Consider the following 16527-nt stretch of genomic DNA (forward strand, 5'->3'; position numbering starts at 1 on the left):
GGCATCACTAATACCTAGAGGAAGGATTTCCAAGGTTGCCTTGGGAAGGCTGACAGGCTGTGGCTGCTCCTCTTCTAATTGATGCACTCTGGTGCATTAGTAAATAGCTTTGCTTGGAAAGTAGGTTGTGAGTAGAAGCCTTGGGAGTGGGGAAGGAAATCAGTATTCAGAGGAAGAAATGGAAGTCCTGCCTTCAGTGCCTATGCCCTGTTGCTTTGCTCCTCTTCTTCCTGAAATATATCATTGTAGGACTCAGTGGGGGTTGGAAGTTTGTCCCCATCTTGTCCCTAAGTCTCGAGATGCTCCAAGCCTTGTGGCATTTAGCTTTCACCTGGCACTTCTGTGTCAGAACCGAGAGCTCAGCATCAGGGGCTGTAGCAGATCTGAGAGCAGTGGGAAGGCAAGCTGTGCATAATGGAGCCTGCTGGCTTTCACTGCCTGCTATTCTCTGACTAGGATTTCAAGGAAGTCTGACCAGGTGGAGAGCAGTTGGGTCTCCTGTCCTGGCTGTTGTCATGCCAGTGTCAGGGCTTGACTCGCTTCTGTTCTTTAAACACTGGAGTTGTTGGCTGGAGTATGAGGGTTACCCCAGCACCAGAGCTGCTGTGTGGGAGCTGCAGGTTGAGCATTGTCTTCGCTGGAATCCCTGCATGTCCCAAAACCTTCTGGATATGCCTTCTGCTCCCATCACAAACCCAGGGTGGAGGAGCTGCCCTGATCCTGCTGGTTAATGTGCTAAAGGGGGTTTGCAAATACTATATTGTCAGGAAACTTCCCTCGGAGCAGCTGAAAGATGTCACTGTGCTCAGAGAACCCTGGCTGCCCAGCAGATTCAGTCTGGAGATGGGTATAGGTTGTTGATTCATGTCATATTTAGTGGATGAAGAGGGGCCTTTCAGATCTGAGCTCTGGCTGCCATATGCCCTCTGACTGCACATGCCAACAACCTCCAGCCAGTCCAGTTCTGAATGTTATCATAAAGTGACTCCTGTGCTGCTGTTAAAATGTGATGGAGCTTCTGGGTTCAATGTCACCCTGGGAGGGTGTTTGGCTTCCCAACAGTGGGAACTTCTAGCCAGTTATGTCCCTGCCTTAGAGTGAGATCTTGTCTGGGACATCACTTCATCTAAAAATTGGCTTTGCAGGAACACAGGGTGCCGTTACGGCTGCTGCTGCTCAAGTGCTTTGGAGCCATGTGCAACCTGGATGCTGCTGTCATCTCAACACTTGTAAACTCTGTGCTGCCGATGGAGCTGGCCCGGGACATGCAGACACACACTCAAGGTGAGCCAGAGCTTCTGCACCCACCTCCTCAGGAACGTGCCTTTCCATTAGATGATGGTTTACAGCAGCACTGGTGGCTCCTTGTTGCCTGACTGCTCTATGTGCTCAGTGCTGTGAGGAAAATGGTGTATGATTTTAAAGTTGTTCAGGTTCTTAGCAGCTGTAAGTGGAGAGTGCACAGGAGGGGATGTTTCAGTCCAATGGTGCAAGGCCCTCTAACTCCTGAACATGCCATTAATGATCTGCATCATGTCTTGTAGATGTCTTAAAGCACATTTTGAGCTGTTCCAGTTGTGTTTCATGATGCTGACAAGAGACACCACCAGGTCTTTGTGGTGTTTGTAGCTGGTAAATGAGATGTGTACTGGTTAAAGGAAAGGACCTTCTCTCCACCACTGTAGTGCTATTAAAGTTGCAGTCCTGGTCCTCTGCAGGATAGTGCCACAGCCCTCAAGTTCCTTCCACTTCATGCTTCTGTTAGGACAACGTGTCACTGCTATTAACAGGAATGTCCTTCCTGCCCTTGGAGATCTGTGTGCTCAAAAGCTCCGTGGTGGTGGTTTGGTTGGCTTTTCCTAGCATTGTTCTTCAGAGCTCTGGCTTGGCCCAGCATCCTTTCCTTTCAGCAGCCAGGGGCAGATGCTGAGGGAGAGCCTAAGAACAAGGTGAATGTGTAGCAATACTCCCCTGACATTGCCTTCCAGCTCCCCATGCGTGTCCAGCCCTGGCTAGTCACCGCTTTTGAAGTCGGCCTTTAGGCCATCAGTGCAGGCAGTGGTACAGACTACTTTTTCCCTTAAAAGGAGTATTGAAAATCCATTGTTTTGTGCTAATCATGACCCATAATTAAAGTAGCTGTTGAGTGACCATGTGAATCAAATCAAAAGAGCCCCAGTGTTTGGAACCCTGCTTCCCTGATGGCAGTCTGTAGCCTGTGGGTTTGCTGCAGGGGTCACGGAGCTGTGGAGAAGTGTGATTTGGTGATGAGGCTGTGGAGGGATTGCCCAGTCTTTACACAACAGGGACTGTGACATCCTTTCATGTGAGCCAAGTAAATGTCCAGGATGACCACCTTGGATGTGCATAATGAGTGTTTCTGTCCCCAGCATCCCACCACAGACTATGCCAATGTGGCTGTGTGGTGGACAGGACTAACAGGGCTAACCTGGTGTCTGGACAGGGAAATGAGAGGTGAAAATCAAGGCTGTTGCAGAAGGTTTTGTGCTTGTCTTTCAAAGGTGGGCAGTGTCTGAAAAACAGTGTTTCAGGGCAGGGCAAAGCACTGGTGGTGTGGTGTGGGACAGAGACCATTATGCCTGTGTTGGCTACACTTTCTCTTTGTGCTAGCACTGCTTATCAATTCCATGCAGAGAACTTACCAGCCTGTTGATGGTTTATCTGGTTACACCTAAGAGGCTGCTTCTCTAGGCTTGAGGTTTTACTGCCCAAGAAGCAAATAGTACTTGTATATGGGACTATGACTGTGCTTTGTGTGGCAACATCAGTCCTGATTTTGTGCTTTCAAAAATAACCTTTATTCTGCATCCATCATTAATTCATGAAGACTATCTCCAGGTGAGTGTCTTCTGCACCATGTCCAAAGAGGCTTCAGTCTCTTGCTCTGCTTCCTGAGCTGCCTTTGTGCAGATAGGACAGGCTGTCTGCCCTTGTTACTCCTTGTCTGGTTGCAGTGTTGCTGTCCAGGGCTTTTCCCAGGGGCTGCATCACCCAGATAGCACAGCTAACTCAGCCTCTTGGTATGATGGAGCATTGAGTTCTAAGTGACTTCTAAGTGACTTCTGCACTGATCTTCATGTAGCACTTCTGGTTGAAGCAGGCCTATCTCCCAGCAAGTGTGAGCTCTGCTTTGGGGAAGTAACCATCATCAACCCAAACCTGTGTGTCCCTCAGAGGTGTTTTAGGGTGTTAGTAGGCCTCTCCTGCCATTCTGGTGCTTACTGCTTCATGTCCTGCCAGCAAACAGCAGGCAGTACTTTGTGTGAAAACATGACCTTGAATCCTAGAACGACTTGAGCTTATTTTGGTACTAAAAACTGGGGAATAGCAGCTGATCCGTGACATACTGTGGAAGAGCTAATCCCTTCTACGGATGGCAGGGGCCAGAGCAAGCGGTGCCAGCACTAAGCAACTGGGGAGCATTGAACTGGCTGCAGCAGCTCAGTGGGATCCCTCCTGGCTTGTTACTGAAGAGCAGCCAAGGCAGAAGCTCTGTTCATGGATGCTGGGTGCCTTTGATGAGAAGGCATTTTTACCCTGGGGCTGATGCAGGCCTGTTGGCTGCTGGCCAGTTCTTCTGCCAGATGCTTGGGTCTTATTGCTTCTGAACAGCCACTTCCCACTGCTGCGGCTGGCCTGCACATCTATCCGTGTTAGAAGAGCTCATAATAAGCCATAGTGAGGCAGAATTAGCCAGAACAATTCCAGAGAAAACAGACAGGGATAATCCAGTCTGTAATTGTGACTCTCCCTCATTGCAGCTCAGTGTACAACCAAGTCACCTGTCAGGCTCTTTTCACTTCAGTTGTACACAGTTGTGTCTGCTCCTGGTGCCTGGACTTTGCACTGCTGTGTTTAGAGGTTGGAAGGAAGGTCTTTGAAGGCTTCTGAGAAATATCTTTCATACATAACAGCAGTTTTCCTCCCAGTTCCTCAGCAGGCTTTGGAAATGGCTGGTGAGCAAACAACTGTGTCTCTCCTGCCCTTCATGGCCACTTGAGTGATGCTTATCAGTCTGTCGTCAGCAAAGCCCCTGTGCTTCAGGAGACTTCTGTTAATACTGTTTACTTTCATTCAGCCACTAGTGCTGCTCTGCAAGGAAAAAAACAAGTTGTGCTTTGCCTGGTAATTACTCTGTTCTTCAGCGTGGTGAGTCTTGCTGCAGCCGGGACACTCAGAAGACTTGTAGGCTCTGTGCTGAGCGAGTGCACCGGGTTAATCTGGATTTGCCCTGAGTTCAGCTATTCTGTCTGGATTCAGCATCCTTAGGCAAATACAGCAACATTTGCCATCTTGTCATGGAGTCTCCTGTCAGTCAAGATGAAGGGACATCAGTCATGGCAGATGAGCCAAGGGCATGTAAAACTACCCTCTCTCCCCCATCTCTGATGAATCTCTTCGTCCTTGTTTGCCACAGCCACGTGTTTATCACTGGCTTCTGGGTCTCAGAGCCTTATTTCATTGCATGTGACGTGATGAGAGAAAATGTTTTGTTCACAAAAGCTTTACTAGGAACATGGGAACAGCAGGTCTCTCTGTCTACCTACATACTCAACTCCAGAAGCCAGAGAGGAAAGAATGAAGAAATCGTGTGGTAAACAGTTTGTCAGATTCTTTTTCTGCTACAGTGAGCTTTGGCATCACTGACACTTTATTGCTGAGAGCTTATGTAAGTGTGAATTATATTTAAGTCATTGAATATGCTCCCACTCTGTTTAACCAAGAGTAAACAGCAGTTTCCAGCTTTCCTTTGCTGCCACATGGTCTAGAGTGCTCTCCTACAAACTCTTAATCTTGTTAATGCTGTAGTGTGAGGTTAGTGGTTGGACTTGATTGTCTTAAAGGTCTTTTCTGACCATAATGATTCTGTGATGATTCTGTGATCTCTGGTTAAGCCCCAAATGATCTACTCAAAGTATTTGTTATTTGGAAACTTAGGCATCATGTGGAGCTCTGACAAAGTCTTCTTGTTCTTCCTGTATAGAGGCTTTGCTTGCAGAGCTGGCTTTCCAGGGGCACGAGGCTGGAAGGATTCAATAGGGCTTTTTTTTTTCCCCTGTGCCAACAGTAAATCTAAGAGCTGCCAAGTGTTGTGAGTCCTTTGGGCAAGTCCTGGAGTATATGGTGACAGTGAAGGCATCAGCCTGTGCAGTGAAAACCAAGCTGCAGAGTGCAGGTGCTTAGAGATGGATTGCTTTGTGCATAGAGAAGTGAAATGTCTTAGTTTGGAGGGGGAACTGGAAGCAGCACGTGTTGTGCAGGGAAGCACTTGGGAGGAGCAGCATATGTTGAAGTGACTTTTTTCTCCTCTGTTTAAAAATAGTTTTGGTCACTTCTTCATAAATACACCTTCATTTCCCTTGTAAAGAGTGCCCCTGGGCTCTTCCTGGCAGGTGTAGCTGAACTTTATTGAGGCAGTATATGTGGCAACCCACTTTGTAAATATGATATCCCTTTTCCTGTCGTCTTCAGACTTGAAGTGGACAGACACAATATTTGATGATGACACAGAGCCTTTTTCATTACTTCCCCCCCCCGCCCCCTTCTTCTTCAAATATCTATTGAGGTGTATCTGTTAATTAACATTCAGGCAAGGCCCTGGCTGTGGTTCTGTGGAGCGTTCACATAGAGCTGCTGCCAGCAAAAATTGTGCTGGGGGCTGTGTTATTGCTGAAGACACGTGTGGCCTGGGAGGTGGGCAGATGCACAGCCCAAGTCATCAGCAGTGATCTGGTCTCCCCAGAGACCTTTTATACCTCCAGGCAGAGCTGAGGTAGCAAAAGTAGAGCAGCACGGCAACAGTAACGAGCAGCATGGCTGTCCGGGGGTGGTGGTGGTTGGAACAGGCAGTATTTCAAGGTGGCCAGATGGATGCTTTTTCTGGGTTCAGTAATTGCATAACTATGGGATGTGTCCTGGGACTGTGCAGGGGAGGTTTTTAATTATTCAGATCAAGTTTGCCCAGATCATCTGAAGTGGAGGGGGAAAAAGAAAATTGACAATTCTTGTTGTGATTATTTTTAAATTGCTTTGGAAAGGCAGGGCACAGAAGGCATGTGGTGTGCTTAAACAAGGGGAAAAACACCCTTAGAGCTCAGAGGAACCAGGAGAAGTCTAATCAGTGGTAAATGTCTGTGTTAAATGTGTGACTTCCCAGCTACAGCTGGGGAAGAGTGTTTCACACCCTCAGAAGTAGTAATGACGGGACTTTTATCTTGCAGATCACCAAAAGATGTGCTACTCTGCACTGGTGCTGGCAATGATGTTCTCCATGGGGGAGCCCCTGCCATATCATCACTATGGTAAGAGCAGCTGATGCTTATGGCTTGGTAGGGCAGCAGAGGTGGTGGGAGAGCTGGGGTGTGCTGGCAGACACAGGGAAGGGACCAAGAGGCCAAGGTGGGGACAGCCCAGCAGGAGCAGGGCAAGAGTAGGGTCTGCTCCTGGCTGCAGAAATGCTGTGCTTAGATGCCTGATTTCCAGAGAGAGCAGCATAAATCTGGGTTGGAGCAGCAGAGGACTGATGCCACGCTGCAGAAGAGGTGGATTTGCCCAGTGCTGTGACTAAGCAGTGTTTTGTTTTACCTCTCACATGAAAGCAGAAGGTGCAGCCTCGTGTGTTTCAAACACCTTGGGCAAATGGGGACGATTAAGGGTATCGCAGCCAATGAGGAAGTGCAAACATTGTGCCAGATCTGCCTGTTTTATCCTCTCATTCTAACCTTCATCCAGAAAGCCCCTGCCTGCCTGCTTCTTCCCCAGGCCATGTTATGTTCTCTGAGTTTGGGAAACTGGGCCCGGTTTTCCCCAAAGTGCAGTAGAGATTTTTATAAGCATCTCCTCAGCAGCTTCACCATAACACTCTGTAAACACAAGATTTAAGCTGGTGCAGGAGAGACTGTGAAATGAGCCTCCACACCTCCTCCTTTGCTCTCCTCATGTAACCCTGGCAATTATTTCCTGAAGGTGGAATTATTTCCATGAGCTCCTGAGCTTTCCTAATAGCTAAATTGAAAAATGGGAGATTACTAATGAACTAGATGATTACTCTTTTTTAATAGATGGATTAAACCACTGGTCAAGAATACAAATCTCTTTCTGCCTGAAGCCTTCATTGGTGGCAATGATGCTGCAACAACAGCTAGAGCAGGATTTGGTGTTTTGTTTACTCAAAAACATTGCCAGTGGGGAACCAACTTTCAGTGTTTCCCTGCACTGTGTGTAGTTCTCTGAGCTACTTGGCTCTGCCATAAAGACCCTTCAGTGGTCCGTCCAGTCCATCTAACACATCTGGCTGCTGACACTGTCACTTCACTAATGTTTTTTAAGCATAAAGCCATGGAGAAGTGGCTTGCATGGTCCCTTGGTGCTTGGTGCATTTTCCCTGTGTTTAAATGCCCCTCTTTCTCCTTGCCCAGAACATCTCAACTCTCAGTTTGTGCAGTTCCTGCTGGATGTGATTGAGGACGGGCTGCCCTCGGACACCACTGACCAGCTGCCTGACTTATTTGTCAATGTCCTTCTAGCCTTCAATCTCCACATTCCAGGTGGGTTTGGTGCTGCTCTGCCTTGGCAGGATTTCAGTGGAGTGAGGGTGTGAAGAATGGGGAAGGAGGATCTCACTGGGTCTTCATGGTGCTGTGATAACTTCTCCAGCTCCCCTCTGGCAATACGCTGTCTTTAAATATTAGGCAAAACCTTAGAGGAAGAAGTGGTCTAAGAGCCTGTGTCCAACCAATTGACCTGGAGCACAGCAGCTCTCTCAAGCCCAGCAGGTTTCTCTCTGTATTTGCACCATGCCTGGATCAAAGCAGCTGCTGGGCTGCACTTGCAGAGCACAGTGGGATTAACTCATAGGCACAGCTGATCTGGGAGAGAAAACACTTCATCAGGCATTTCTCAGTACCGGTCCGGAAAGACAGACCTCTGCCTTCTGCAGGTCGTGACAAACCTGCTTACTCATCTGCTCATTCAGTGCATGTGTCCAGGCCCTTCAGTGCTGGCCTGAGCTGCAGTCTCTCCTGATTGCCCTCACCCTCCTTGGTGAGCTCCACGAGCACAGACAACACATCTGCTACCGAGAGAAGGGCATTTGCCCTCTCGCTGCTGGTGAGTTTTGAAGCCTGTTGTTGGAAGGTTGGAAAGTAGTTCCTGGTCCTGCTAAGAAAGGCCATTCTTCAACTCAAAACCTCCTCTTGCTCCAATTGTCTTTAATTGCTTCCTCTTGTTTTGCTTCATGGCTTTATCCTTGGGAGGGAGAGAGGAGGATAAAGCAGCAAGGACAAGTCCAGTAATTTACCTGGTATTTTGAGTTCATGTAAATGTTACTGAAGTGCAAAGTTTCTGATTTCATATGGAAGTTGATTGCACAGAGACTATATTTAATCAGTCTGTGCTATTTTTGCTTGTTACCTCTTCTCACACCCCTGTACTTCCTGGCTGCAGTGATTAGGCAATAATGCATGATGGGCAGTGTGGTGCTGGGGGACTCTTGTCCATCTGCGCTGCAGCTGAGAGCAGCAACTTGTTCTCACATGCTAAGAACATGCTAAATGATGTTCACTTGCTTTTTGATTGATTTTTTTTTTTCCTTCCTCTGTCCGCAAGATTCATCCATCATACAGTCTGGGGTACAGCATTAGTTAAAAACTCCTAAAAGTATTATATTGATGGCTTTCAATGTAGGGGATCCTAAAGCACTTTGCAGCCTGTGCAGCATTGTGGGGTTGCCCATCCTGTGCCACAGAAATAGCCACACTGTGTTGTTTGGATGCTTCTAACTGCACACTCACACACATGTGTAAGGTCTGCCAGGGTGAACATATTTAGTTCAAACAAATCACCCCTAAGGGAGGCTGGGGGGTATTTACTAGACATCTTTGGCCCCTACACTTGCACAGCCTGGTGCTGAGTGCTGGGAAGGACAACCTTCCTCTTCTGGCATGCTCCTGGGACCTGATCATCCCTTCTTATGAGAGTTTGCAAGGCAATAAATTCCAGCAGGGCACTGCTGGTGGGAAATAAGAAGGTGCCAGAGAGCAGGGTTTGTCTGGCAGGACTGGAGCCCACATGTGAATTGGATGCACATAGGAAGCACAAAGTCCCAGGTGTTTCAGGCATGGTTCCCAGATTCATTTCCCCTTCCCTCTCCCTGCCCACCTGCTCTGTGGGGCTGAAACTTTTCATAGCCCAAATAGACTCTGGTTCGCCAAAGCTCCTCAGAGCACTGGTGCAAATCAGGAGCCCTCCACTCTGTTTTGTTATCACCATGGTCTTGAGGAAACAAAGGCATGTGCTGAACAGGTTTCTTCCTTAGTTCCAGAACACAGTGTGATCATGACTACAATAAGCAAGCACTCGAATGTCAAGACGTTCACAGAAAAGCTGCTGCTGCTGCTGAACAGGGGAGGTGAGTGTCTGGCAGTGACATGCCTGGCAGGGGGTGCAGCTAATGGGGGCTCAGGGAGAGGAGCCCCCTGCTTGCTAAGGGCTGGGATGTGTCGGGGATGGGGCAGCTGAGGAGCTGTCAGCCCAGGCAGGACGTGCTGCTTCCCGCTGAGTTTGTGAGGGCGACAGGCTGCCTTGCTGAGAGTGCAGCTGCACAAGGGAAGCAGTGATGCTGATGGAAAAGAGGAGAGGCCTTTGGGTTGTGGTTTCCATGTATTTGGGGGTCAGATCAGCCCCATCTCACAGCATGGCCAGCTGCAATGTAAGCAAGCTCTGGTCTGGGAGAAAAGCTGGTCCTGGGCCACTTCTGTCCCTGGACAGCCAGGACTCCTGTCAGCACTGACACACAAACCTCAGCCCATGCTGGCAATCAGCTGCCCTGGGGAACAGCTCCAAAGGGAGGTCTTGCCTTCCAAAATGCTGCTTGGAGCGGCACTTCCCATTTCAGAATGGCCACAAAGGGTTGGCTTTGTGTCTGCTCCAGCCAGAGTGTGAAACCCACTGTAGGTGTAGAGCTTTTGCAAAGCAGATTGCTAGAAAGCTGGAGGTGCCTCAGGAAGAGCGGTGCCAGGTATTTCTGCCTGTGCTGTGTGCCACTATTGTGCTTTCTAATACCTTCTAGAGCACAGGGGCTTTGCTGCCTGAGGTTCATTTGTTGATTTACTGGGAAATAACTCATCTTGTGATGCTTGCAGCTCATCTTACTCTGGCTTTAGTTCTCTTTGGGGTTGCAAATCGCTTTCTCCACACTGTTTCAGCTTGAGGGCAGCCAGCATCTCAGTGCTTCTGTCTGGCCTCCTCCCAAAGCCTTTGTTTTAGCCCTTTTCCTGCCAGATTCCCTGCAGTGATCACCTTACTGTGAGGGGCTGGGAGAAGAAAGAGGAGGGCCACAACCTAATAAAGATGTTTCTCTTTTGCCTGCCTTCCTGGCAACTGCTAGAGCTGGGGGCACAGTGTCTCAGAGCCCCTCTTGGGGTCTGCAGGGATATGTTTTTGGAGAGAACAGCATTGTGGTGGCTTATTGAAACTTGGTTTCTTCTCTTACTGCTGGGATGGTACTACCCTCATCTCTGTCGTGACAGCTCCTTTCTGGTGCAGGCTCTGTTGGGCTTTTCAGAGGGGTCATTGGACCAGACTTAATAAACCAGGGAGAAAATGAGTGGTAGCTGTTGAGCAAAGAAGGGAGGCACTGAGAGGCAACGTGCTAATGAGCTCTCACCTGGGATGGTGGGTGAAACATAAACAGTGATTAATGCTAATACTAATGAGTTTGGTCTCTGCTTCGTACCCTGCAGAGCTGCTGTCCTGATTGCACAGCTCTGTACAAGGCACTAAGGTCTGCTGGCACACAGCTGGCCCCAGGCAGGGAGCAGCTGGCCAGGGGCAGGGGCAGCCTGCTTCCCAAAGCCTGGAGGGCCCAGCGAAGGGGCGTGCACTGGAGATGCAGGACAAGGACAGTGGGGAGCATGTGGCTTAGCACAGTGTCTCTGCCTTCTCTAGATGATCCAGTTTGTATCTTCAAGCATCAGCCTCAGCCACCACACTCTGTGCTGAAGTTTCTGCAGGACATCTTTGCCAGCAAGGATACAGCCAGCATCTTCTACCACACAGACATGATGGTCCTGATAGACATCCTGGTGCGGCAGATTGCTGATCTCTCTCCAGGAGACAAGGTGCTCACAGTAACCCACAGGCACTGGGGAACGGAGCACAGTCCCAGAGCAATGGTGTTTCTCCTGGCCCTCCATGGGGCCTGCTGGGGCAGGCAAGAGTGGAATCCTGGGGTGGGCACAACATTTCTGGGTGCTCAAATCGACCTTGGGCACTGAGGAGGAAGTGGGGATTTATCCTGCCCAGCACATAGCAGTTGAAAAGTGTGTTTGAGGAAAGATCTGTCAGGCTTCTGGTGGTCTGCAGCCTTCTGCGAGCCAGGGAGCCTCTGTGAGCAGTAGAAGGGGTCTCTCTGTATTGGTGTTGCAAGAGACAGGGAATGCCCAGGTTTGAGAGCAAGTGAAGCGCAACACTGGGTTGCTGTGGCAAAGGCAGAGTTTCCCCCAGCTACTAATGAGCCTGAAGGAAAAGCAGGTGCCTCTGGAGTCGCTCTCTGGCTGGTGGTGCAGCAGCAGCTGTTCTGCACTCATGCTGTAATGGAGGCTGGCATGCTTGTTTATCTCACTTTAAATCTTCCATTGTGCTCTGTGTTTTGTCTCCCCTCCCCCTTGGCAGCTGAGGATGGAGTATCTGTCCCTGATGCACGCCATCATCCGCTCCACGCCCTATCTGCAGCACCAGCACCGCCTCTCCGACCTGCAGGGCATCTTGCAGCGCATCCTGGGCGAGGAGGAGGAGGACCAGCAGTGCCAGATGGACAAACTGATCATCTTGGAGATTTATAAGGAGTTCCCAGAAATCTCTCCTGGTACCAGCTAACCGCCCCTCAGCTCTGCCCGGAGTTTGAACCACTTGGATCAACGACGTCTCTTGTTGACACTCTCTCCCCATTCCCATCCAGTACAGCTCATACCTTATATCCCTCCCTGCGAGGCCTAAGGTTGGGACAGCGTGCAGGCCCTTCAGAGACGCCAGCAGCAGCAGCAGGGGCACGGCGGGGTGCCCGGGGCCTGGCGCCCGGGGCAGGAGGAGGCTCGCTGGTGCTGATGGGAAGGTGAACCAGAGCTTGTGAGGGATTTAGCAGCGGGGTGGGGGATGTTCAGCTGTGCTGGTGTCCCCGAGGTCCTGAAGAGAAAGGCCTTTGCCTTGGAGTATCACTTCTTTCCCATGTGCATCTCTCTCCCTGCAGTGACCAAGTGGAGTCCGCTGGTGCTTGGAAGAAGCTTTTGTCACACCCGTTTGTTCTGCTGCTCGTGCCAATGTGCCGCGGCCCTGCCAAGGGGAGGTAGCTCGCTCGCTGTCTAACGCCTCGTGTAGTGAGCCTTTCACTGCCCCCTGGCCCTCAGCTTTGCCTCTGGCTAGCAGCCCACCCAGGCTCATAGAGGTTCTTACCCCAGCAGCTGCTTATTTCAATCTGCTTTCTATAGTGACGTTGAGATCTGAATTTCTTGCACACCGCGGCAGCCCAGAAGTAACAACACGTGGGTGACGCTGCCCTTGGGACACAGCACAAAGAGGTGTCCTGCCAAGAGCCAGCTGCCACTCGCCACCTCTCTCCCCCTGAGCAGAGGGGCCGTGTGTGGGCAGGCACGCTCTGTCCCCGAAGCGTGTGCATTTCTTGCCGTGAGCTTCACCGTAGCTCTGCCTCGCTGCCCTCCCGCTCCCCTGGCAGCGCTCGGAGGCAGCGTCAGCCTCGTGTCCAGTAGCTGTTTGTGACTATGCACGAGTGTGGGGAACCCTTATTTATGTTTCCTGTAGGTTTCTAGCAAACGGGATTAACCTGTTTCCCTGTTACAGATAGTCACACACACTAACGTGGGTCTCTTAGATATTCGTGTGCGCGGTCTGGTCACTCCCTGTCCCCGGCTCTTCCTTTGCAGTATCCAGTGTAGGGGCTATTGGAAAGTGGAACTGGAAATACTGGGCACTGTATTTCTTTTCAGCTTGAGGTGATGACTCGAGCTCTGCTCTGCAGGCCTGGGCTCCGGGCCCTGGGGCAGTGGTGCTCGGGAACGGAGGGGGTTGGCCTGGCAGCCAAGCGGGGCAAGGGCCTCCTGCAGTCAGCCTGGCAATGCCCAAGCTTAATACCCACCCCCGTAGAGAAACCTATTTTTCCCCTGTAAAAATGTATGAATGTGAAAAGGGATCCTGTATTTTCTTAAACACTAAGTGTAACATGAAGAGGAATAAAAATGTCTTAAACTGGACTTCTGTGAAAGTCGCCCTGCCCAGCCCAGCCTGTCCTGAGGGGACTGAAGCGACAGGAGTGGCTCAGGCCAACCACTGAGTGCTGAGTAGTTTCCCCACATTCAGCTGCTTGCACTGTGTTTTCCCACCACACTGCTGGCAAACACGGGCAGCAACCCTTCTGAGGGGCACAGCCCTCACCCCTGAGCACCTGCCCAGTGTCTGTGCTCCAGATGCAGGGTCCAGCAGTTCCCTTCCCACAAGGCCTGCCCAGCCTCAGCTGCCTCCTGCCAGCGCTGCAGGGTGTAACAGGCTCGAGTTGAGCGATAATAAATCGTGCTCTGGCTGCGGGTGCCACCTTGGGGAGAGGGGTGTGTGGGGAGGGCAGCAGGCATAGGGTAAAGCACTGAATTGGCAGCAGGGAAGCTGGTCTCTGGTCCTGGCTGCATGCCCAGGCAGCCAGACGGACAGTGGGCCAAGAGCCCTGGCCAAGAGCAGGGAGGCGAAGGCCAGGCACAGGCTGTGTCCCTCCAAATGTGGGGGCTGCATCACACACAGCTGCCTGCAGAAACAGCACCAGGGCTGCACCTGAGCTCCTGCCTCGCAGGCTGCTCTCTCCCAGGCCTGGAACCTTGCAGCATGTGGAGCTGCACGCCTTGGGAAAGAATCACAGGACGCGAGGGCTGTGTGTGCTTGTGTGGCACTCCTGTGCCTCCTTCCTCTCTGCAGCTTGTGGCCACACATCCCCCTGAGCTAACCTCGGCTTGGTGGCAGCTCCTGCGCTGCAGGAGGGGGACATTCCTCTGGTTCTTGCCTCCAGTGAGGCAGCCCAGGCTTTGCTGTGCCAGGCTGGGGCAGACCCCGTGCCCAGCAGAAGCCCAGAAGTGGGCAGGCCCGGTGGCTCTGCTAGCCGAGCAGCACAGCCTGGCTCAGGCTTTGGTGACAGCCTTTCAGCCAGCAGCAGGCAAACTCCTGACCCCGGTCCTTCAGATAACACATGCTCCTGCAAGCTGTGGCAGCTGCTCCTGCACTGGTGTCTCCTCCTCTGCCTGTGGCTTTGTTGTGGTGCAGCAGGCAGAGGGCGTGGGGGCTGGCACAAGGGGAGCAATGCCCTGCCCATGCCCTGCAGCTCTGCTTTGGGATCTGGGGTTCAGTTACACTAGTTTGTGGTAGTAATATGCTGATGATTTCCTCCTCCTCTGGGCTGTCAGCTGGGTAATGGGAACAAATTAACTTGAAAGCCATCATACTTTTTGGGAAGTATCACCTCTCTCCTGCTGGGCTTTGCTGTGGTGGTTCTGAAGCATCCTCAGCCCAGGTGGGACAAGGCCAAGCCCTGCTGCTCTGGGCCCTCTGCTGCCGCCCGGGTGCAGGCCAGGCCTGGGCTTCTGCCTGGGCAATGGTGGTGAGAGGCACCAGCTCTGAGGGTGCTGAAAGGTGGTGTGGAGACATGCTGGACATGTTGCAGACCCTGCTTTGTGTTTGTTTAGTTTCCACACTGGGAGTGGGAGGCTGCTTGCAGCCAAACTCCAAATCAGCAGCCAGCATGGGCTCTTCCCACCCTCTCGTTTACACTAACAGCCAGTGAGAGGGGACCATCTGTCACCTTGCTGGAACCAAAGGCCATTGTGGTCGCAGTTGTGGGGGAAAGTGCTGGTGCCACCAGCATTCAGCACTGCAGCAGCAGCATGGGGGATGCCACAGCCCTGTCCACAGCTGGCACAGAGGCCACTGGCAGCTGGACCCTCTCCAGGTCCCCAGATCTGCTGTGCCCAGGGATCACCATGTCTCCTCTCGCCTCCTCCCTGCTGTGCAGATGGCCAGCACTGTCCAAAGCAGCTCTGGGCATTCAGCCCACTTAGACTTCTGCCAAGGGGCCTTGCACAGCCCCTGGGGAGCTACACAAGTGCTGGAGAAGGGGTGCTGGCGGTGCCCAGCATGGCTGTGGTGCACAGAGACCCCCAGCCCACCACCCCCAGTGTCCTGGAGGCTCTTGCAGCCCCCTGAAGCTCGGATGTGCATGTCCTGTGTACTCCCTGCCCTTCCCTACCCCATCAAAAGTTCCCCCCCATCTCCCAGCCTTACACTACCCTGACATGGCTCTTTCTTCCCCCAGCACTGTGCCTCAGGCTCCCTTCTTCAGCGGGACAGGGCTGAGGACACTCCCCTGCCATGGCACACTGAGCAGGAATGAGTTCCTAACCCTGTTATTCCTAAGCCTATTACAAGCTCCAGTGGATTAGGCTGTGATATTAGCTGATGGAGATCAAACCAACAGCTAAGTTGTAAGGCTGATGCGCTAATGAACCACCCCGGTGCAAGGGCCCCAAACTCAGTGGTCCTTGGAAACGTGGGGTTTTTTTCATGGATGTTGGGAAAACACCTTGCAACTTCCTCCCCAGTGTTGATGCTGTACGTGGCAGGTGGGAGCAGCGGAGGTCTGCACAGGGCACAGTACCTAAAATCCCTGGCGCTGCTCGGTGCCCGTGGGTGGTGGAGCCGAGTGGCAGCGGCTGGAAGGCTGCTGCAGGTGCCCAACATGTGCCTCTTGCCAAAACGCTGCCGCGTTCCGGCCTCAACCCTTCTACCAGCGGCACGGCGGGTGACCTCGCAGCACTCCCCGGCACTGGGGAAGCAGCTTGGCCCCGGGGACGCGGTGCCACCCGCGGCACAAGCGCCGTGCCCGCAGCCCGGCCCGGGGACGCGGTGCCACCCGCGGCACAAGCGCCGTGCCCGCAGCCCGGCCCGGGGACGCGGTGCCACCCGCGGCACAAGCGCCGTGCCCGCAGCCCGGCGCACCGGCAGAGCCGCGGCAGCGCTGCTGGGGGGTGCAGGCGGAGGTCCGCACCGTGGGTCCGCGCCGTGGGTGCCACGAGCCCGGCCTGACACGCTGTGCTCTCGGCTGGGAGACTGTGGGCAAGCGTCCCGCGGCACCAGGCAGGGCCAGGGGCCGGTTGGGGGCAGCCCCTGACCCACCCCAGCGGCCAAGCGCCGGCGGCCGTGGCCGGAGCCGGCAGGGCCGGGCTCTGCGTGCGGGCGGCTGTGCGGAGCAGCGCGCCCTTGCCCGAGGCCCGGGCTGCGCTGGGTACTGTGCCCGCCGGCGCCCGCACCTCCCGCAGGGATCTCGCCGGCGCCGGGCTCGGCGGGCGGCGAAGCCGACCGGCGCCAGGCGCCTCCCTCAGCGGCGGGGCCGCGTCCCTGGGCCCGCTCCCCGGGGCCGCCCCCCGCGCTGCGCACGGGCCCCGGGAGGCGGCTCCCGGC

At 52.9% G+C, this 16527-nt stretch overlaps 1 protein-coding gene across 6 annotated transcripts in view; it reads left to right on the forward strand.

Moving 5' to 3' along the window:
* NCKIPSD (NCK interacting protein with SH3 domain) overlaps window positions 1-13286 on the forward strand; it is a 59284-nt gene extending 45998 nt beyond the window's left edge. For 5 of the 6 annotated variants that reach the window (XM_062008642.1, XM_062008640.1, XM_062008641.1 and 2 more), the window contains 6 exons: window positions 1146-1284; window positions 6243-6323; window positions 7440-7568; window positions 9338-9430; window positions 10969-11141; window positions 11695-13286. In XM_062008642.1, the coding sequence (XP_061864626.1) occupies window positions 1146-1284; window positions 6243-6323; window positions 7440-7568; window positions 9338-9430; window positions 10969-11141; window positions 11695-11898 (819 nt within the window). In that variant the 3' untranslated portion in view covers window positions 11899-13286. Of the gene's footprint in view, window positions 1-1145; window positions 1285-6242; window positions 6324-7439; window positions 7569-7960; window positions 8120-9337; window positions 9431-10968; window positions 11142-11694 lie in introns of those variants that run through there. The other variant, XM_062008645.1, reaches the window with a different exon arrangement.
* Window positions 13287-16527: the final 3241 nt, after the last annotated feature.

This window comes from Colius striatus, chromosome 15 (assembly GCF_028858725.1).
Source record: "Colius striatus isolate bColStr4 chromosome 15, bColStr4.1.hap1, whole genome shotgun sequence".
Lineage (NCBI taxonomy): Eukaryota > Metazoa > Chordata > Aves > Coliiformes > Coliidae > Colius > Colius striatus.